General features: G+C 42.4%; 1 protein-coding gene across 1 annotated transcript in view; it reads right to left on the bottom strand.

Annotated features, from left to right (window-relative positions):
• Nucleotides 1-10,562, bottom strand: part of SMURF2 (SMAD specific E3 ubiquitin protein ligase 2) — a 141,231-nt gene extending 130,669 nt beyond the window's left edge. Inside the window, exon 1 of the mRNA XM_056851890.1 lies at nt 10,506-10,562. Within this exon, the coding sequence (XP_056707868.1) occupies nt 10,506-10,557 (52 nt within the window). The 5' untranslated portion in view covers nt 10,558-10,562. The remainder of the gene's footprint in view (nt 1-10,505) is intronic.
• Nucleotides 10,563-22,725: the final 12,163 nt, after the last annotated feature.

The raw sequence follows: 22,725 nt of genomic DNA, 5'->3' as shown, positions 1-22,725 counted from the left end.
TACTTTCTTATCCAACCTGAATTTATTTTACATCTTTAACAACTTATCATTTATAATGTATGTAGTATATAAATAGATCAATTTGTAAATTTTTATGACATTTATAAGCATAAAAGCCTTAGTTATTTTACAAGCAAAATTGTGACTACATCCAATACTTGATAAAGAGCATGGCAAAGTGTTGCATCCAACCCTATACTTGTAGTTTTGACATCAGAAAGATAGGAAAAGATAAATGTTGAAAATAGAAAACAAAAGAGTATTATTTGGACAGAAACAGTCTTGAACAGTTACAATAGGATTACCAGCATATTTGGATAGTCAGGACACTGATAAATGAATAGTATGTCATCATACACATTATAGTACATTAACTGTAGACATATTAGTCCCATAATTTAAACAATAAACATACCCCAAAATATGTTTGTAAATGAATGAACTTGCAACCCCTTCCTGTTCCTTTGGGCCAGTCCCCAGGAGGTTGGAAAACCCTGCGACTGTGCCAAACCTCTGCTTTGCAACACCACCCCTTTCTCCTTACTCCCAAGCTTACAAACAAACCTGGATAACAACTGCCACCACTTTCAACAACTCTGAAAGCATCTCCTTCCAGACAGTCATACATCTAGCACTCTATACCCTCACTGCTGTTTAGAGGCTCTGCCTATAGAAGCTCTTCACTCCTACAAGCTACAGTGAGGGTGATCTAACAGTTCCACAATTTTGAGCTATTATACTCCAGGCATGGTGAGCTTACCCATTGCCCTTCCCTATTACCACAATTCAGATTACAAGACTGAATAGACATGGCATGTTTCAAGAGATCAGGCTTAGAGCATTAAAAATATAAGAAGTTTAATAAATACACATAATACAAATGGTCTGCTCAAGAATTCAAAGAAAAGGTGAAAACACACAATTCCCTTTCCCTACACTCAGTAGGAATGAGGTTTAAGTAGGACAGGCAAGTATTTCTTGAAGTTGCAGTAGTTTAAGCTCTGCATTACTTTAGTTCCCACTGTTGGGACTTTTCACTTGCCACGAGAACAAGATGATGTCCCTTGGTAAAGGTTTAGTCCTTCATGGCTTGTAGTACATCCACAAAGAAGAGAACGATGGAAGAGAGCCTCCTTAGGTATCCAGAGAATCTCCCCTCTTGCAAGAGGTCCGCCCCAGGTAATTTGGCCCTTTCTGCTTCAAGAGGAAGGATTTACTAGCCAATTGGCTCTTAGCAATCTCTGTCCCTTTAGGTATAACATTCTAGCAAGGTGTGAGATAAGAAACCATTGTCTTACTTACAGTTTACCGTATATACTCGCGTATAAGCCGAGTTTTTCAGCCCCAAAAATGGGCTGAAAAAGCCGGCCTCGGCTTATACGCGGGTCAATACGGGGGGGAGGGAGGGAGGAGGGAGGGAGGAAACATACTGCCGCCGCTGGGCCCGTGCCGCTTCCTGCCGCCGGGAGCGGCCTGGGGCAGCCTCTTGCAGCCGTAGGAAGGCTGCCCCGGGTCCCCCCGGCCCCCACCGCCATTTTTCCCGGCCGGGAGAGGCCATGGGAAGCCTCCTGCAGCCGCAGGAAGGCTGCCCAGGCCCTCCCCGGCCCCCGCCGCCATTTTTCCCGGCCGGGAGGGGCCATGGGAAGCCTCTGCAGCCGCAGGAAGGCTCCCCGGGTCCCTCCGGGCCGTGCCATTTTTCCCGGCCGAGAGGGGCCATGGGAAGCCTCCTGCAGCCGCAGGAAGGCTGCCCACGCCCCCCCGGGCCGCGCCGCTGCCGGACCCTCACCGCTGGAGAGCCCTGTCAGGTAAGCCTGCGGGGGGGGAGGGGTTATAAGCCGACCCTCGGCTTATACGCGGGTGCCTAATTTTTCCCCATTTTGGGGGAGAAATTAGGCACCTCGGCTTATACGCGGGTCGGCTTATACATGGGTATATACGGTACATATGCTAATAGATTTGGTGTAATACACCCTGGGCCAGGAACTTGATAACTCATCCCCCTACCACTTCCTTCGTGTCAGCTACTAGTTCACATCCAGGTTTCAACCCTCCCAAACAGAGTACAGTCACAATGAATTAAATACTGGGGTGAATTCTCGAGGGAAGGACATTTATGCACAGTGCTGTATATGTATGCACACAGGAATTATTTAAGGTTTCAAAAAAATTGATGTAAGGCAATCTTTGTACTACAGCTTGTTAGTGACCAAAACATTATCTTAGAGCATTCCACTCATTCAAAAGTTTTTTTCAGTGCTTCCAATTTTTTCTATTGGAAAAAATGAAAAAAGTCAGTGGAAAAGACAGGAAAACACCATTTTCCCCTAACGTCTCCATTTTTCCAACCATCCACCCTTGGGCCTTCTCATCTTCAGAGACCCACTGAAGAAGGGTTGAGATAACCATGACACAGTTAAGCAATAATTATAGAAGTATTCAAAACTGAAGAGAAGAAAACAGCAATAATTATGGAAGTATTCAAAACTGAAAAGAAGAAAACAGCAGAAGAGAGGCTATCTGAAAGCCAGTCAAAGCAAGAAAGAATTTTTAGTTACATGTTCACAGAGAAATAAGCCCATTTTGTAAATGCTGAAATAGCACATGCTGGTGGAATCATAAGATGCCAACAGCATTGACAGGGATACAGAACAATTTTGCAGCAACTCACAGGAAGCAGAGGAGTAATTCCCCAGCATCATCCAGCTATCAAACAGATAAGAGAACCAGAGCAAAGCACTATCTAACTCAGACCACTGTTCCATCCACTTTAGTACTGTCCACCGAGACTGGCTTTCCAGAGTCTCAGAAAGAAGAAACATCTCTCTCAGCTCTTGTCACCTGGGAAAGTTTGGGTCTTCAGCATATGAAGTACGGTTCCACCACAGGCAGACAGGCAATCCAAGATGTCTGAAAGTATCAAGAGGCTTCCCTTGTTTATCACTCAGCCAAGACCAAACAGTGCAACCAAACTGGTTTCTGTCACCTGGACACATTTAAAGCTGGTTGAATTTGCATAGAAGAGGCTGGTGAAGGCAGCATCCAATCTGGCAGCCTATCTGCAATTCCCTAACTATGGTTAAGGGATGGATACAGCATATGCAGCGAGCCAGCGTGGTGTACTGGTTAAGAGTGGCAGACTCTAATCTGGAGAACCGGGTTTGATTCCCCACTCCTCCACATGAAGCCTGCTGGCTGACCTTGGGCCAGTTACAGTTCTTTCTGAACTCTCTCAGCTCACGCAGAGGCACTTAATGGCAAACCACCTCTGAATGTCTCTTGCCTTGAAAACCCTAAAGAGTTGCCAAAACTTGATGGTGCGCACACACAGCATATGCATTAGCTCAATATCTTTACCAATGACAAACACATTGAAAAAGAGGCTTAAAGCCCATTCATGAAGAGAATGCCTAGAATTTAAAAGTGCTTTTCTGAAAAAACCTGTGGAACTACTCAGAGTTTCATGGGGCTACGCCACGATTTTGCAGGTGTAAATGAACGCTTGCAAAATGGCGCTTTCCAGGCCTGAAAGGGTTTAGGAAGCTGCCTAAAGGCAGCTCTGCCCTTGGGAACCCCCCCCTGGACACCTTTAACTGAGGGAATGACCAGCATGCCTTAGACACAGGGAGGATTTGATTTAAATTAAATCGACTTAAAGCACTCGTTGATTTAAATAATAGTTTTCTACATGAAGACACATTCTTGCTAGTATAATCTTAATATTTCAGTGGGCATTTCAGGCTGCCAATGGAGGTTTGAAAATTGTGTTCTGTGGACAGAAATTCTTTTAACCAGCCATGAAACAACTCCTATGATTGGGCAAAGAGCACTGCTCCCCCTAACATGCAATCCTATTTGCCACTGCCTCCTTCCCACCTCCCTCTTGTTCCCTGGAAAACCTGCTAATGGAGGGGGAAGAAACAAGGTTGTTGGACTTCACATTTGAAACCAAATAACCCTGTAAAATAACTGCTGTGATTGTACATGGTCCCCCTAACATGGTCTCCTATTTGCCTAAAATAAATGCCTAATTCTTTTCCATGCTCCCTCCTGTTGTCCTGAAAACCTCCAAAGGGAGGGAAAGGGCAACTTTGAAGCCCTTTACCTGCAGCTATTTGGCATTCCCGAATAATCCCAAAATAACCCATTTTTTCAGGATTGGAATAACTGTCAGATAGGCTCTCCGCCGGCCCCGGATAGAAACAAGATGTTTTCCCCCACGGACAAAATGGAGTCCTTTTGCACTCCGTCCCTTCCCGTTTGCACCTGGTCTCCTGCCCAAGATCTGCAGCTCAATGGAGACCCGCCCCGGTAATGGCTGATCTGATACCGGGTCCCGCAGAACAATACTGGGAGCCTGGGAAGATCAGCCACTTAACGCACGCATTTTACTCTGAATACTTTTGCTCAAGTCTTTGCCAGTAGTTTGCTTTGGTATTGTGTCTTCGTTTCCAATAATCCAATCAACCCCATTGTATCCACCCTATATATGTTTCAATATTCCCCCATACCTGTATGCTAGCCTTAAGTCTTTTGACCTGCTGAAATCGCTGTTCTTCTGAAATAAACTTTTTACTCGCTGTATCGTCTGGAGGAAAGTTATTGCCTGGAACGCATCGACTTGCTGAGGCCTGACAATAACCAACTGCATGGAGAAATTGTCTGTTATGTATTCAGCTGAAAAAAATATTTTCAGGTATTTTTTTTGGCTCAGATGCACCCAAATGCACATCACTACACAACACAGCATGGTGTAGTGGTTAAGAGCAGTGGTTTGGAGTGATGGACTCTAATCTGGAGAACCGGGTTTGATTCCCCACTCCTCCACATGAGCAGCGGATGCTAATCTGGTAAACCAGGTTAGTTTCCCCACTCCTACACATGAAGCCACCTGGGTGACCTTGGGCTAGTCACAGTTCTCTGAACTCTCTCAGCCCCACCTACCTCACAGGGTGTCTGTTGTGGGGAGGAAGGTGATTGTAAGCCGGTTTGATTCTGCCTTAAGTGGTAGATAAAGTCAGCATATAAAAACAAACTCTTCTTCTTCATGGCACTAGGTTTGTATAACAATTAGCAAATACCATCACAAATATTTAACTAGAGACCCAGTGTGGTTGTAATGGTTAGAGCGTTAGACCAGGATCTGGGAGACCCAGGTTCAAATCTCCACTCTGCCATGGAAGTGTGCTGGGTGACCATGGGTGAGTCACACACTCTCAGACTAACCTAACTCACAAGGTTGTTGTAAGGATTACATGAAGGAGAGGAAAATGATGCAAGCCACTTTGGCTCCCATTGGGGAGACAGGTGGTATATAAATGAAGTACCAGGTTGGATTTGATTTAAATCAAATTGATTTAAATCATGATTTAATTCACAATTTAAATCACTAGTCAGTAAGACTTGATTTAAATCTTTTCTTTTTTTTACAGAAAGATTCATTCTTGCAGGTATAATCTTAATTACAACCAGATGAAGGTTTCATTTTTGGAATAATAAATGTTCAGAGTAGTTTTCAGGATTGTTTCTACAGTTATATCAAAAGTTACTGATTTGGTTATACTATTAGAAATACATAGACAGATAATTATAAAATTATTGTGAGGAAGAGGAACTTCATTGAAATATTCCCAAACTGGGTCTCTTTTATGGCCTGGTGCCATTATAGGTTTTCTCCTCCAGGGAGAGAATATTGTGATAAACCTCAGGCTACACACACAAATGTAATGTAATTTCAAAGGGGCTATATCTCCCAGCAGCCCTGGCTCTGGCGAGGCTGGCCTTCCTTTTTCCAGAGAGGAGGAGGGAGGACGAGAGATACAGTTGGTGGGCCTAGGTTAGAGCAGGCTGGCAGGAAGAACAGGCCAAGGAGGAGAAACAGGTGGTTGGAAAGCTGGAAAGGGGGAACCAAGGACTACAGCAGAGAACTTCAGCGATTTCTGCTGCAGGACTGAAGTTCCAGGTAGAGACGTCTGGAGCCAGTTGACTGGCAAGCACTTCAAGGCCTCGCCAAGGACTTACAGATCCCAGATACTATTTCCACCACCAACCCTTTGGATTTGGTTCTACATTAAAGTGCTTGTTCTGTACAGTTAAGTGTTAGTGCAGTTGTTGGAACCACTGGGGTTGGGAAGAGGTTGCCAGCCCTGAAGTGCCTCCAGCACTTGCCTCAAGTCTGAGTTGCACAGGCACACAACTGACTTGTACAATTATTACACAAAGAGCCCAAGACTTGTGGAGTATTCTGCTCACAAAGTTGCACTTTCATTTTTACTGCTTGCCCCTCCCTCTTCACACTTAGCTATTTGTGCAGATCTATTCCACTCCAAACAATCTATTCATTGAACCTCTTGGAATTTAGCACTTAAGAGGTAAGAGGTTGACTCTGTGTATTTAGATTTGCAAAGGAACAATGGGATTACCTTTCCCCCTCAACTCTGTATGTTTATTTTATAACATTTTTGCTGTGAAGAAGAGGCATGTTATCTCTGCAGACACAAATTCACTCTTTTGAGGACTGCAAAAACAAGCATCTGTGATATCTTCTCGTTAGAAAAACTGCCCAAAATAATCTTACAGAACCTCTGGAAGAGCATGACATTGTGAATGGATTAATGGAATTCGTTTACAAAAAATTTGTTTAAACATTGCTTAAATATACAGCCTTATGCTACATAATTAAAAACTAATCCTTATTTCCTGATGAATAGCCTTTGGACTATAATGTATCTTAAATAGTTTTCTCCTCCAAAAGCATTTTATTTTTAAAAATCCAATTAAATTTTAAAAATCCGATTTAAAAAAAATTGATTTTTATCCATTTTGGAAGTAACTATATAAACTGCTAACGTGACAATTTTTGGAAGGTTTTCACATGTTTTCATGCACTGCCTTTGCAGTTTTTTATTTATATCATGCTTTTCTCCCCAGTTGGAACTCAAGGTAGCTTAGAACATCATTCTCCCCTCTTCCATTCTCTCACAACAACCCTGTTACATAGGCCAGGCTAAGAGTTTGTGACAGGCCCAAGGTCACCCAGAGAGCATCCACAGAAGAAGCAAGGATTCAAACCCGGGTTTCCCAGGATCCTTGTCCAACACTCTATACACTATGCCATGCCAGCTTTTCACCTCCAACACATCACTTCCATACAGTTAATTCTGTATAATATCCTTAAGAAAACCAGTAGCCTAAATAGTTGTAGCCTATTATGGATGGTACACTGATATTTATCAACATATTAAAAGTGAACAAAGATATAAAACACCATGAAATTTCTAGGCATTCTCTTAAATAGCCCACTACAGTGGTTACAGAGGAAATATCTAAATAAACTCTTTAATAGAATGCAAAGGTATGCCAAACATTTCTCAGAACACTCTTCAAGCCTTATGAAGAATCAACTTTTCAAAATTAGGCCTAGGTTAGATATTTTATTTGGCTCCTCAAGATGGGAAGATAAGTTGGACATTAGTGCCAAATCAGTTCCTGGACATCAAACACAATCCTATAATTTATCCAGTCAGTCAAAACAGTGTTGCCATCTAAACACACACTTTCACACAGCCCAAATAGTACACTTCCAATCCACTTTCAGTGCACCTTAACGATCATTTGCAAGTGGATTTTGCCAGTTCACACAGTAAAATCCACCTTTAAAGTGCATTTAAAGTAGATTGAAAGTGCGTTATTTGGGCTGTGTGAAAGTGCCCTTAATGTTTGTGTCCTAAAAGCTGCTAATTGAATCCATTTTTAAATCAATTTTTCACAGTCAATTTCAACAAATACTCAGATAGTGAATTTGGAATAAATATTACAAATTGATTGCAGAATTAATCCCAAAAGCTGAAACCAAAGCAAAAAATGCTACTAGTTTCACAAAGTCTAAACGAAAGACTACACATGTCAGATTCTTAAAATAAGCTACTTTCAAACATTTATTTACATGTTTACGTCATGTATACTCGGTCTTCCTCCCCAGTACAGCTTAAACTGTTCTCATCTCTTCCATTTTATCCTCACAACAATTCTGTGAGGTAGATTAAGATGACAGAGAGAGTGACTGGCCCAAGGTCACCCAGTAAACTTTGATGGTAGAGTGGAGATCCAAATGTGTCTCCCAGATCCCAGACCAACACTTTAACCACTATGGTAAAATAGCACTGTAATGCCAAATAACATTAGCATTTATAAATTCTTGAAGTATGTTTCAGATCAAAATGAATAATCAAAGCACACAGTACATGAGATTACAGAATTCTAAAGGAAACCTTGAGAAACCCACTTGCTTCCAATGATCCATGCATAAGATCATAATGTATGTCTCACTGTCTTCAATAGTTTACCCTCAAGCAAATGTGCGCAGGACAACAACTTTAATAACATTCTTTTTTTATTTAAATCATTTATTCTTCAGAAAACCTAAAATGCTTGAGCAAACACTTTATATTCAAAGTACAATACTTCTTAATAATCCTTGACTATGCCAAAGCTACTACAGTTCCTTTTTTACAAATTAACATTTGATATAAAAAATAACTTGCTCAGGGCCCTCACAATCATTCATCTCAATTTTTATTATCTAATGACAATTATAAGGTCGTTGCCCCTTTCTGTCTATTACTGGAGCACACTAACTGGAATGCTTCACAAGGAGCTGTCAAAAAGGAAAAACTTACATTCTAATAAAAATAAACAGAAACTAAACAGAGTGTACACAAACTAAAGGTAACAGCCTACTTTTCCCCCTGAAGGCATCAGATTTTCAAAGTTTTTGCTCTGCATCACTGCAGCTCAGTCTTACTTAGCATCAGAAACTGAGCCACAGCTATTCCACATTCCAATCTAGCACACCTGTTTAAAACCCTATTTGGGAGTTTACCGCACTAGAATCTTATAAATGTACTCACATTTGGTCAGTCCAAATGCATTTTAACAACCAAAGTAAACAATCCTAAGAATTATATGCTATTTATTAGAAAGATTTGCGTAAATGAAAATTTAAAGTACTTCCCTACAAGTAAATAGAATTTACAAAAATGCAGCAGTTAATTCAAGAGCCATGTGCATTTATTTAAAATTAATACTGACAATACTGAAACAGAAATTAACTTACTAAAATGCAAAAAATATTGATTTTTTTTTAATCTGCCTTCAAGCTAAATAACATTTCTAATGTCTGATGCTTTTTCTTTCTTGGGTTTTTTTTTAATACACTTATTCTAAGGTTGAAATTCTACAAATGCTTACCTGGGAGAATGACCCGTTTAAAACCTGCATGGGCAGTAAACATTCTTTTTTAAGAGAGAAGTTGCAATGGCCCTCTTCCACACCCACCACGTATTCTTAGAAAAAGACATAATATTTGTCCTTCTGGTTTGTAATATTAATTTTATAATACATCAAAGCTTAATATACTTTTACTGTATAGCACAAAGACCTGTATTATCTTACAGCACCTGCACTACAAAAGTTGATTCAAGCAGAGTAGCCCAAGATCAAAACAAAGGGTACAAAGAGGCTGACACTGATTCAGGTTTATGCTCAAAGAGAGGAAAGGACAGACTATCTTTAGAACCTCCCTACTCTGGCACTGGCCCTGAGCTGCCTCCCCCCCACCCCCAGCTCCCCAGAAGTACAATATTTTATTTCCTAAACGCAATAAATTTATTTAAACCCCCAAAATTTCAGAGGGCAAAGCATTCCTCCAAGAACTCGCCCCAGATACAACACAATGCTCAATCTCGAGCAGCTGGGCTTTCTTTCAAAACAGCGTTAAACATTTGTAAGCAGAAGCTTTTCCGATCATCCCTTCGTTTCGCGTGAGATTTCCAGCGAAATGTTTCTTTTTATGCACACAACATTTCTTAACAACAACCCCCCCCTTCCCTTATCTCTGAGAGGAGCCGAAAGAGAGTTGAAGAGATGACTTTTCTCTTGAGGCCTGGAAGCTTTTCAAAGAGTCCTTCAGCCTACAGGTTCAATCTCAAATACACACTGAGGCTCACTCGTTTGTGCCCACCCAGCTGAGCTCGCAAGGGTTGAGCTCTTCCCATTTCCCTCTTTTATTGGCATTACTATACACACTCCGCTCAGAAACTCGGCACTCTCCGCCATACAAAGTGGGCCCTCGTTTCTCCCCGCTTCCTCAACCAACGTTTGCAACTGTAGTCGTTTCTGCCTCACCGCTTCCAGCTCTTCGCCGCCCAAAGCGCTTAGTCTCTTCCCCCCTTTCTCACACGCCTCTTCACAGAAAACCCTCTTTCGCTTCAACAGCCGCCTCGCCTAATAACACAACACGCACCCCCCCACACACCCCCAACAGCAAACGTAAATAAACGGGCGGGCCCTGCCCCCTTTCCTCCTCCGTCTCTTTCGGAAACGCGGCCGCCGGTCCCCGGAGAGGCGGCCGCAAAGCCAGGCCCCCCGCCCCCGGCCCCCCCGTTTCCTTCGGGGCCCCCCACAAGGCGCGCGGGAGCCGGCGGGGCGCCCTCCCAACCGCCGCTCACCTGTCAGCCGCAGCTTGACGGGCCCGTTCCTCCGGGCCCCTTGGTTGGACATGTCAGCGTGGGGTGTTCCGAGGACTCGGCGCTCCCTGCCGGGGACGGGGGGCGGACGGCGGAGCAGCCGCTAATGGAGTCGGGCGGGACGAGGGTCAGAGCACCAGCAGCGGCGTCGGCCGCCGGGGGAAGAAAAGCCCGGATGTGCCCAGCGTCGCCATAAGCCGGGCTGGCGTCGAGGAGGAGGAGGAGGAGACGTCGCCGCCTTTCCTTCCGCCCCCTACTAGCAGCTCAGGCGGCGAGCACGACAAGCTGGAGAGGGAGAAAGCGCTTGGGTGGCAGGGTGGGTGCGTGCGGTTCACACGAGGGTTTCTCGGCTCCCTTGAAGAGCCTCGTCATCCTCCCTTGAGTCCCCCACCCGCACGCTCTCCCCGGTCTTCTCTTCCTCGTGGAGGAGAAAGAGGCCTCTTCAAGGTGGCCGCGAGAGAAGGCCTCCCTTTCATCCAGGCTTGCCGGATGGCCCTGGTTTTAAAGTGAGCCTGTGACGTTGCGGACGGGCCCTGGTTTTCACCTACACCTCTCTGAAATGTCATATTTAACACGCCATGCAGCCTGATCTGATGCATTATCACTCGGAAGTATTCAGTGGGACTCAGTCCAACCTGCGTAAGGTTTCAGCCCTGTATTGTTTTTGGTACGGTGGCCAACCTCCAGGTAATCCTGGAGAAAGAAAAGCTCAGTGCGGTATGGGATAAGGGAAGGAATCCAGACAGCACTCACACAATATATTAAAGTGCTAATTTATAAAAAGTGAAAGTAGGTGCAAAAGTGAACAATATATACAACAAGATAACAATAAGATACACATATGAATATATAGATAACAGTCCAGAAGAACAGATTCAATATATAAACATCCTGAAAATCAGGTAAGTGAGTGTCTATTCCTGAATATCCTGTGTAACAGGTAAGTCAGTCTTAATAATCAAATATAGACTTCTCTATGTTTGTAGACTGCTGGAAAGCGATGTCCCAGGCGAGAGCCACGGAGGGAAGATGTCAGATTTTACAAAATTATAACACTCAATTAAAATCCATTATTTATTATTATTGTATTAAAATTAATCAGGAAGGAAATATATAGAAAAATAAATATAGAGCCATCATATAAAACTTTACAAAATTATAACACTCAATTAAAATCCATTATTTATTATCATTGTATTAAAATTAATCAGGAAGGAAATATATAGAAAAAGAAATATATCACATCTTCCCTCCGCCGCTGAGGCAAAGAGATGCCAGTGTAGGTGGCACTTTCAACAATTCTAACTTTCCTGTTCAGATAGAATGCTATTGCCCTTGGAGTGTGTTCTGCTCAAAAAGATCACAGTAAACCAGGGTTGAGAAACAGCATACTCAGGACAGGGAGAACCTGGACAGTGAACAATTAGAGCAGGGATGCCCAACGTGGTGCCAGTCGGTGCTGTGGGGACTGTCGACACCTTTTCTGGCGCTCGCCACGTGTTTTTAGGAAGTGGGTAGGGCTAGGTAGAGCTTTTGCCCAGCAAGGCTTCTGGTTGACTACAGGGGTGAGATTTGATTGGCTGTGCAGATTTTTAAATATGCAATGCTGTTTTGGCGGCAGCTGTCAGCACAGCACAAGGATCTACACGGTTACTGAAGTTAAACTGTGGCCTTCATTTTGTGCCTGGCTCTGCCTCCTGTGGCAACCTTTTTGTGGCAGCCATTTTGTTGCTGCGCCCATCAGGCTGTGTCAGAATTCCAAATGTGCCCGCAGGTTCAAAAAGGTTGGGGACCCCTGATTTCCAGGATGGTGTCATGTGGACAGTCCAAAACACAGTATAATAGTCAGTGGTCCATTTCATGTTTTTATATTAGTTGCAGGCACTAGAATCTGGAATACTTCAAGTCCAGGTTTTTCTCATGTCTCTGGATAAGCTGGTTAGAGGAATGGCTGTGAAGGACTCTGGTAGGCCTTGTGTTCATTTATTCATTTCTCCTGAATAAAGTATATGTTCATCAGCATCTTCCTGGATGATTGCAGCATATTATACACGGTGCTTCAGTTTGGAAGCAAAGGCAGTGAAAAATGGTGCCACATAATTACCATGTACTAAATGCAGTCTTAAAATAGAATCATAGAGTTGGAAGGGACCATCAGAGTCATCTAGTCCAACTCCCTGCACAATTCAGAAAATTCACAACTTCCTCCAGCTCACACCCCCAGTGACTCCTACTACATGCCCAGAAGATGTGGGGGGACTCTCCAGGATCCCTGGCCAATTTTGCCTGGAGGAAAATTGTTTCCTAGCCCAAAGTGGTGATCACCATTACCCTGCGCATATAAGAAAGGGCAATGAGAGCCAAACACTGACACAGCCCTTCCTGCCCTCTCTCTCATGATCTGCCTAAGTTTACAGAATCAGCATTGCTGACAGATGGCTAAATAGCCTCTCCAAAGGAGAGCCCACCACTTCTCAAGGAAGCCTGTTCCACTGAGGAACCACTCTGTCAGAAAGTTCTTCCTAATGTTTAGCAGAAAACTCATTTAATTTAATTTCAACCCATTGGTTCTGGTCTGACCTTCTGAAGCAACAGAAAACAACTCGGCACCATCTTCTATATGACACCCCTTCAAGTACTTAAAGATGGTTATATCACCTCTCAGTCATCGCCTCTCCAGGCTAAACATATCCAGTTCCTTCAACTTTTCCTCATAGGACTTGGTCTCCAGACCCCTCACCATCTTTGTTGCCCTCCTCTGGACACGTTCCAACTTGTCTACATCCTTCTTAAATTGTGCCCAAAAGTGAACACAGTACTCTAGGTGAGGTCTAACCAGAGCAGAGTAAAGGGATACCATCACTTCACATGATCTGGACACTATACTTCTGTTGATTCAGCCCAAGGTTGCATTTGCCTTTTTAGCTACCGCATCACACTGCTGACTCATGTTCAATGTTTGGTTTACCAAGACCCCTAGATCCTTTTCACACATACTACTGCAAAGACAAGTTGCCCCCATCCTATAATTATGCATTTGATTTTTCATTCCTAAATGCAGAACGTTACATTTATCTTTGTTAAAATTGATTTTATCAGTTTTAGCCCAATTCTCCAGCCCATCAAGGTATCCTATATCCTGGCTCTGTCTTCTACCATATTTCCTCCCCCGCCCAATTTAGTATCATCTGCAGATTTAATAAGCATCTCCTCCGTTCCTTCATCCAAATCATTTATAAAGATGTTGATCAACACAGGGCCCAGGACAGATCCCTGAGGCACTCCACTAGTCACTCCTCTCTGAGAGGCTGAGGAGCCATTAACAAGCACTCTTTGGGTGCAATCTGTCAACCAGTTACACAGCGAATCAGCATGCCTGGACATTGGGGGATGCTAATTCACTCTAAGTATGTAGGTGTTATCTCTTGAATGGGATGCTCCTCCTTGTCTGAACCTGGGAACTGCCCTCTGACATTTCTCCTTCTGTCTCGGGAGCCATTGTTTCTTTCTCCTCTTTCCACATGGACCTGCATGTAAGCAGGTCTCTCCTGTAGAAACAATGTGTCATACTTGCACTCACATGAAGCTGCAAAAGCTGGCCACTTATTTAGGGAAATGTATTCTTTAGATTAGGTCAGGGGTGTCGAACTCATATGTTATGAGGGCCGGATATGACTTAAATGTCACTTGGCCGGGCCGGGCCAGGTGTGCCAAATCAATCAAACAAATAAATACCATAAAATGTAATGTCGGGTACCAAAGATATGAACTTAATAGAAGACACAGGCAAAGTCTATTAATTATATTATTTTTCTTATTGTTTTAAGCATGTTTGTATTTTAAGTAAAAAATAAAGTAAAAAAATAATAATATCATTAATTGGCTTTGCCTGTGTCTTCTATTAAGTTTGTATTTCTGGTCCTTTGCCTTTATTTTGATCTGGACTGGAGGGTGACTGCCTTGGCTGGCAGAGCTGGATCTATATATTTTTTGAAGTGGGGCAAAAGTACAACATAATGTCCCTGTATATTATATACATACTTTTCTTTATATATACATATATAATATACATATATAATCACCAACTCTTTTAAACGATAGAATAAATTGTGCTGACTTCCATGAATTGTTAATGAATAATTGCACTTTTACATTATCTGAGAGGCTCTAGGCAGGGATCAGTCTTGTTCCTGTAGACTGGTGCTCTGTGCCACTTGAAGAAACACTTTTATCGCAGGTGGCTGGTTAACCAAAAATGGAGAAAAAGCTGAAAAACTCCTTCCCCAAACAAGCCTTGTTTTGAAAGATCCATGCTAGTATAACCTACCATATCCCATTAAGGTCATTTGTAAAATGTATTATTTACCATGCCTTCTAGAAAACCCCATTTGTGTGTGTATGACGTTTCTAACTCACTTGCCCCATGGCTAGAGGAGCAAGGGCCAGTAGTAAAACCCGTTTCAGTCCCAGAGGTGGCCATCCTGCATTTATTAGGATTAGAATTTTTATACAAAAGAGTACATAAATTTATAATAAGATGGAGGGGGGTGAAAGGGAAGTTTCAATTTTTATTTAAAAGACAAAGTGTATTTTCAACAATATTTTTTCCTCTTTGTTGATGATTGTTATCAATGGTTGAAATGTCTGAATATGATATTATGGAAAAGAATAAAATTGTTTAAAAAAATGAACCTCTGTACCCTGACAAGTTTTCCTGCTGTCCTTGCTATTCTAAAAAGACTAATTGTCCAAGAAGACAAGTTGTCTGGCCTTGAGTGCTGATAAGATGGCACAGAGTAGAATTTTGAACTCACCCTCACTCTCCCTGTAGTTATAAGAAGCTAGATACAATTTTTAAGCTGCATGAATACGTCAGTGCTTGCTTATGTCTAATGGGATGGAATAATTTTTCTTTTCTAGTTCTTCCCTAGTAACACTGTGATGTCATTAAAAACTATAAAGAATACAGGGGGGTAAAAGGGAAATCTGCAAGATCTGAGCAAGGCTGTCAAAGACTGGACATTTTGGAGGACATTGATTCATAGGATTGCCATGAGTCGGAAGCGACTTGTTGGCACTTAACACACACAAAAGGGAGGAAAAGGTGCTAGAATTCCATCATAGCTAGCTTAAAAGTTTTTAATGAGAAGTTGCAACAAAAGGTCTAAGCCTCTCTCCCCACTCTCCTTTCCTTCTCTTACTAATTTGCCCATGTCTGTGTGTGTAAAGTGCCTTCAAGTCGCAGCCGACTTATGGCGACCCCTTCTGGGGTTTTCATGGCAAGAGACTAACAGAGGTGGTTTGCCAGTGCCTTCCTCTGCACAGCAACCCTTGTATTCGTTGGTGGTCTCCCATCCAAATACTAACCAGGGCTGACCCTGCTTAGCTTCTGATATCTGATGAGATCAGGCTAGCCTGGGCCATCCAGGTCAGGGCTGCCCATATGTAATCTTCTCTTTTCCTAAAATTTACTTCTCAAGAGATGTTATTTTAAAGATTGCACCGCCATCTAGTGGATATATTTCAGTATGGCAGCAATTTAATTGTCAACCAAACGTCCAGCTTGTTTGTATATCTTATAAGCGCAATGTCCCCTTCCCTAAGGTTGTTCAATATCTATTAAGCCAAGAGGCTAAAAAAGGAATCACTCCTATATTCCAATATTTGCTGGAGCAAGGTGCTTTAGTGCCTACCTGACCTCTATTCATCACCCCAATCTTACTAGTAAAAAAGAAGGCAAATTTGATGCTCAAGGGTGCTCCCCTACCATTTTGTGTAAGATTTAAGGAAAATCTATGTTTAGTTTTCTTTTTTCAATTCCAATTGCAGGTGAAAGTCAATTTTTATTGGTGTTTTCATATCATTTTTCTGAATCTACAGTTTCTTATTTGGGACATGTCCTTCCATACAGTATTCAGACTGTCCTCCAATGGTTAAGGTCCCAAAAGAAAAAATAGCTTAGAGGTCTCCTTGGTGCAGCAAAAATTTTGCAGACAATGGTTAGTTAATTTTTCAGACCTAACCAAGACCCTTACAGATCTCACATGTTCTCAAGTCCCTGAGCCTCTTCCCTGGACAGATGCTGCAGAACAAGCCTTTGTTAACCTTAAAATGGCTCTTGCCACTCTTGGACTCCTTAACTATGAAAAAAGACTTTCATTTGTTCTATCATTAAAAAGATTTGCCTCAGGTGTTTTAACAGGTGTTTTAACAAACACTGGGTCCCTCCTATCTCCCAGTTGCTCATTTCAGCTCTGCATTAGATCTAGCTGCAGCAGGAATTCCAGCCTGTCTTCGTACTGTTGTATGTTAAATGTTTGTGCCACCCAGCATTTCCCCCACATTGTCTAGTGAAATATGAAAGTCCATTGCTAGGTTGTAAAAATGTTCTTTTATTACTCTGTCATTTATGCATGGGAGTTTTACCTGAGGTTCGTTGCTGGCTGGACTCACACTTTTCTGTTGGGAATCTATGCACCGGCCGTCTCCCAAGCTCAAATCAAGTCCCGCCTCTTTAAATGCTGCTCTGTAATTGGCTTACTCCGCAGTGCTTCCCGTGAGAAATTTCCTCCCCCCCCTCCAAACCCAACTGCCACATTAAAAAGCATTTTAATTAGAAAAAAAAAAGGAGCGGGACAACATGGCCGACAGACAAGTCAGCTTTTGCTGAGCGTCCGCTGCCAGGAAAATAAATAAAAGAAAGTGAACATGTTAGACAGAGAGAAAATGGTTAGTCCAGAGCTTTAAGCAAATTTAAATGAAGAGAGCAGTGGAAAGGTTCAAAAGGCTTTAGACATGGCTTGTCCAAACTGCGGCCCAGGACGGCTATCATGGTAGCCCAACACAAAATCGTAAACTTACTTAAAACATTATGAATCAGCTATTGTTAGTGTTAGTGTATTTTATGTGGGGCCCTAGTTAGTATTAGTGTATTTTATGTGCGGCCCAAGACAATTCTTCTTCCAATGTGGCCCAGGGAAGCCAAAAGATTGGACACCCCTGCTTTAAACAGACTAAGGCTGATTCAAAGTGGAGTGATCAAGGTGTAATTTTCCATGGTCATTTATGCTTGGTCGTTTTACCCTCCTTTATTCCCTGTTTCAGCCAGGATAAATTTTTCAGTATGCATGTTACCTCATTCCTTGGAAGCTCAACACTGTTTCAATGCAAAACAAACCCAGCTTTTCCCATTCCTCTTCTGGCCTGAATTAAACCGTTCATCCTTGCTCATTCTGGAGTCTTAGAGCATGCTCACTCTGTTCTTGGGCTGAGCTTCGTCCCACCCTTTTCCAAACCCCTCTTCGAGGCAGCATGCAGATAGCCAAACAGGGGAAGCACAGACGATTGGCTTCTCTCATGGCCAGTCATGAAGCAGGCAGGGATTCAAGTGCTTCCTGCTACCTCAGAGCTCTTTCTGAGCAAAAGAAAGGCTTTTTAAAAACAAGGCTTGGATTTCTCCCCTGCCCCCTTCTTTCAGATTGCTCCGTTTTTTGTCCTTAAAATGCTTTTTTATGCAGCAGTTGGGTCTGGGGGAAGGAAATCTTCTCTCAGGGTGAGTATTGTGAAGTCAGCCAATTACAGAGCAGCATTTAAAGGGGTGGGACTTGATTTGAATTTGGGAGACTGCTTTTCTGTATTCATGCCTCCATTAGCACACAGTTTTGTCCCTGATCATTCCAGCCAATGCATACAGTTTTCCCCAACCCGGGTTACTTTGATCCTGGCTGAAACGGGGAATAAAGGAGGTTGAAGTGACCATGCATAAATGACCTATGTATTCCTTTTGTCCCCTTGTCTCTGATCGAGCAGATTCTGTAAGTTTTCGAAGCACCACAAAAACCTTCAGATCCCATGTAACAGAGACAACAATTATGACAGTGTACAGCACAGATGCCTCTATAATACTATGTTACATTGGGGAACCTATATTGCACCTGGAAAAGACTAAAGGAGGAAGCCAAGCAATTTGATGGAATGGGATGAATACTACAGGTAGCCAACAGGTATGTGAAGCAGTTTGAACAAGACAGTAAAAGAGTGGCGGGGTGTGTATGTGTGAGAGAGATTAGCATAGCTAACTGCCAGTTAAGAGCTGATTCTCACATGTAGCAGTATCAGGTGGTACAGGTTTTTTTTTCCTGAACTGCACTATTTCAGACTACAAGCAGGGGGCAGATCTCTCCTTGTCTCACCCCATCCCATGTTTCAGACCACAAGTAATTATTCTTCAAGAGCAACTATTTCTAACAAGCTTATTGCTTTTATGCATAGATGACTATTGTTAAAATGGATTAAATGAGCCAATGTACTGGTATGCATGAAAAGTAAAAAATCTCTTTGATCCATTAATGGTTACTGTTTGGTCATTAAAGAGATGGCTAGAGGTGTACTGAACACATGAAACACATTACACAGAGTCAGACCATTGGAGTATCAAAGTCAGTACTGCCTACTCTGACTGGCAATGGCTCTCCAGAGTCTCAGGTGGAGGTTTATCATATCACCTAATGAGATATAAAAATATAACCATAAGACATGGCTTTAAAGAATGCACAATGCAATCCAAAGGGGGGGGGCGGAAAGTACTTAGGAGGAGGCGTGGCCCTCGCACTGGTGTAGAGTGGCTGTGCCAGCGCAAAAGGGGGCATACCTGTGGGATGTTTCCAGTGTTCCAAACCCTGGAGCATTCCATAGAGCTACATTAGAAGACCATGATAAAGCCCTCCGTCAGAGGAACCCCGCCCCCATGGCCAAAGTTGGCTCCGGACACCAACCAACCAGCTGGCCAATGGGGTGCCGATGGAAGCCGCCCTAGCCCCTGCAGGAGTGGCCAATAGCAGGTCATCACTCCCTTCACAAAAACCTGTCTGGATGCACACACCTTCCATCAGGTAAGACTCGCGGCCTGGGACACTGTCTGACAGCTACCAGAAGTGTGGACTTGGCACAAACACAGGGCACCCTTTGTGGTGGGGCAAGCACTTTGCTCCATCAGTCCGATTGGGTCATTGTTTCTTTTCATGCTGCCACCCCAAGTTATGAAACCCAGACTGATCATGTAACCATTGCTTTTCTACCTGCTTTGATGGACACCTTCCCCAGTCCAGAGTTAGAGCTCCTATCCTTGGGGGAGATACCCCCAAACTCTTCCCAAATCAGGTTCCCAATTCAAGTACACATGATCTATACTACAGATCATGTTTTACAACTGTCATCTATCCTCCCCCTTTGGTAGGCAAACTAAATGGATATCCCTGAGTGGAAACCCATCTCCTATTTTCTCTGACCCTCTGGCGCAATTTATTGCCCTTCATAGGATCACAGAATTGGAAGGGACCACCAGGGTCATCTAGCCCAACCCCCAGCACAATGCAGGAAATTCACAACTACCTCCCCCACACCCCTACATACCCAGAAGATGCCACTCTCATGATCTGCCTAAGGTCATAGAATCAGCATTGCTGATAGATGGCAATCTAGCTTCGGCTTAAAAACCTCTAGGGAAGGAGAGCTTACCACCTCCCAAGGAAGCCTATTCCACTGAGGAACTGCTCTGTTAGAAATTTTTTCCCCTAATGTCTAGACAGAAACTCTTTTGATTTAATTTCAACCTGTTGGTTCTGGTCCGACCTTCTGGGGCAACAGAAAACAACTTGGCACCACCTCTATATGACAGCCCTTCAAGTTCTTGAAGATGCTTATCATATCCCCCCTCAGTCTTCTCCTCTGCAGGCTAAACATACCTAGCTCCTTCAAAGTGAAGAGGATACAGTACACTCTATCTGACTCTGGGCATTCAGCCAGAGATAATTTTTTAAACGTAAACATAGATAACAATGAAAGATTTTGGTCCTTTTAAAATGCTGTAATGGAAAGATGCATTCAAGCATCTTTCTCAAATCTTTTTAAGTGTGAATCAAAGTATTTCTCAACATATTGTATAATTAGCCATTCATATCATTATCTGAGTTGATGTTTAAAGTTACTGAGAAACTGTTTGAAGATGAGGTTCTAGATTTTGTGAACCTACTTGAAATGCATATTGTTATCAATTGACTATGTCATTTTGCAGCTGTAAGTGTTGGTACAATGGATGGGAAGTTGAAATGAATGCTTAATGGGGAAATTTTTGTCTGATTTGTATTTTAATACATGAGAATTATGTCTTTGATTCTGGGAAAGGATTTGATGTGAAAGCTGTAATAGATGAGAACAGATTTGAACTCTCATGACAACTCAGCTTAAAAAGAGTATATAAGGGGTTAGAAATTGTTCAGTAGTTGGAAGTTCTTTAGCAGACATGCTGCCTCTATGCTGTCTGTCTAAAGAATTTTCCCAGCATGGCCCATCCAAAGGTATGTGAACTTTGTATTTTTACTGTAATTTTTACTGAAGATATCTGTAATATTCTGCTTATATGCTACTTATATTCTGTAATATTTTGTTAAGATTTTTCATACGTTGATGTGTTTTTTACTATAGTTAAATAATTCTGAAGCTAGCAATAAAAAGAATTTCGCTAATTCAATTAGATAGCCTCATTACTTTGTGGTGGCTAATTTTAACAAGGAACCATACCTTTCAGTGAGGTATAAATTTAATCACTGATAACAGTAATTGAGCTTCTTCACTCTGGACACATTCCAGCTTGTCTACATCGTTCTTAAATTGCGGAGCCCAAAACTGAACACAATACTCTAGGTGAGGTCTAACCAGAGCAGAATAAAACCATACCATCATGCATGATCTGGACACTATACTTCTGTTGATACAGCCCAAGATCACATTTGCCTTTTTAGCTACCACATCACTCAGCTGACTCATGTTCAGTGTTTGGTCTACTAAGACCCCAAGATCCTTTCCGCACACACTATTGCTGAGACAAGTCTCCCCCATCCTATAATTATGCATTTGATTTTTCCTACCTAAATGCAGAACTTTACATTTATCTCTGTTAATCTGCATTTTATTAGCTTTAGCCAAATTCTCCAGCCTGTCAAGATCATCCTGTATCCTGGCTGTCTTCTACCATATTTGCTACCCCTCCCAATTTAGTATCATCTGCAAATTTAATAAGCATCCCCTCTATTCCTTCATCCAAATCATTTATAAAGATGTTGAACAACACAGGGCCCAGGACAGATCCCTGAGGCACTCCACTAGTCACCTCTCTCCAAGTGGACAAGGAACCATTAACAAGCATTCTTTGGGTGCAATCTGTCAACCAATTACAGATTCACCTTACAGTAATAGGATCTAACTCACACTTTCCCTATTTGTCAACAAGAAAATTATGGGGAACCTTATCAAAAGCCTTACTGAAATCAAGATAAACTATGTCTACAGCATTCCCCTGATCCAGCAAGGTAGCAACTTTCTCAGAAAAGGAAACAAGATTAGTCTTGTGTAAATAAACCATTGCCATGGCCTCAGGGATTCTTCACTCTGCTCCAAAGCATCCTAATAGCTCTGAATTCACAAGTTTCCACCTTGAAAATGCCACCACAGGAGAAATGGGTAAATTGCATGCCTCCCTGAGGTTAAAGAGTGTTTTCCAGCTGCATTAACTTGAGTCTCCAGCAGTAATGCTGGATCCAGTAGAACACCAAATCTCTTGAGTCAGCAAGTGTCAGCTGGACCCAAACAAAAGTGGGAAACACAATGTCCTTCAACACCCATTTGGTCATATTAATCATTTAACCCCAGCTGTCAAGCAGCAGCTCAAGACCTCTATTCCCCCTACTACCCAGCCCCCTCCTCAGCCCATGCAATACATCAGTCTTTTTCTTATATTTTTAGAGCACATTTTACTTACTTTACATAAAACAATTTTTTGGAACTACAGCACCCCTGGCAGAACAAAGAACACAATGTGGCTATGAACAAGTATAGATTTTATGAGTGGTATCAGGCCACATTTATAGCCTGGGTGAATACAGGTTGCCACAGGCACATATTCATCACCAGCAGAATTTTTCTCCAAGGACCAGAATCATATGACTTGACTGATTTGAAAAATCAACACTTAATGTTCATTTGGAATGTGCAGTCTATGTGCTGGTAAGTGAGGCAGATGCATATATCAGCTAGCATTTACTTACAATGGATTTTGACAGGAACTCTTTCTTTCACCAAGTCATGACCATCTGCATGTTGTTTCTTCTCAGCTGGTAAAAGTATACACAGGATCCCTGCCATCCAT

The sequence above is a fragment of the Euleptes europaea genome, chromosome 1 (genome assembly GCF_029931775.1).
Source record: "Euleptes europaea isolate rEulEur1 chromosome 1, rEulEur1.hap1, whole genome shotgun sequence".
NCBI lineage: Eukaryota > Metazoa > Chordata > Lepidosauria > Squamata > Sphaerodactylidae > Euleptes > Euleptes europaea.
This window is presented reverse-complemented; position numbering and strand designations above follow the sequence as displayed.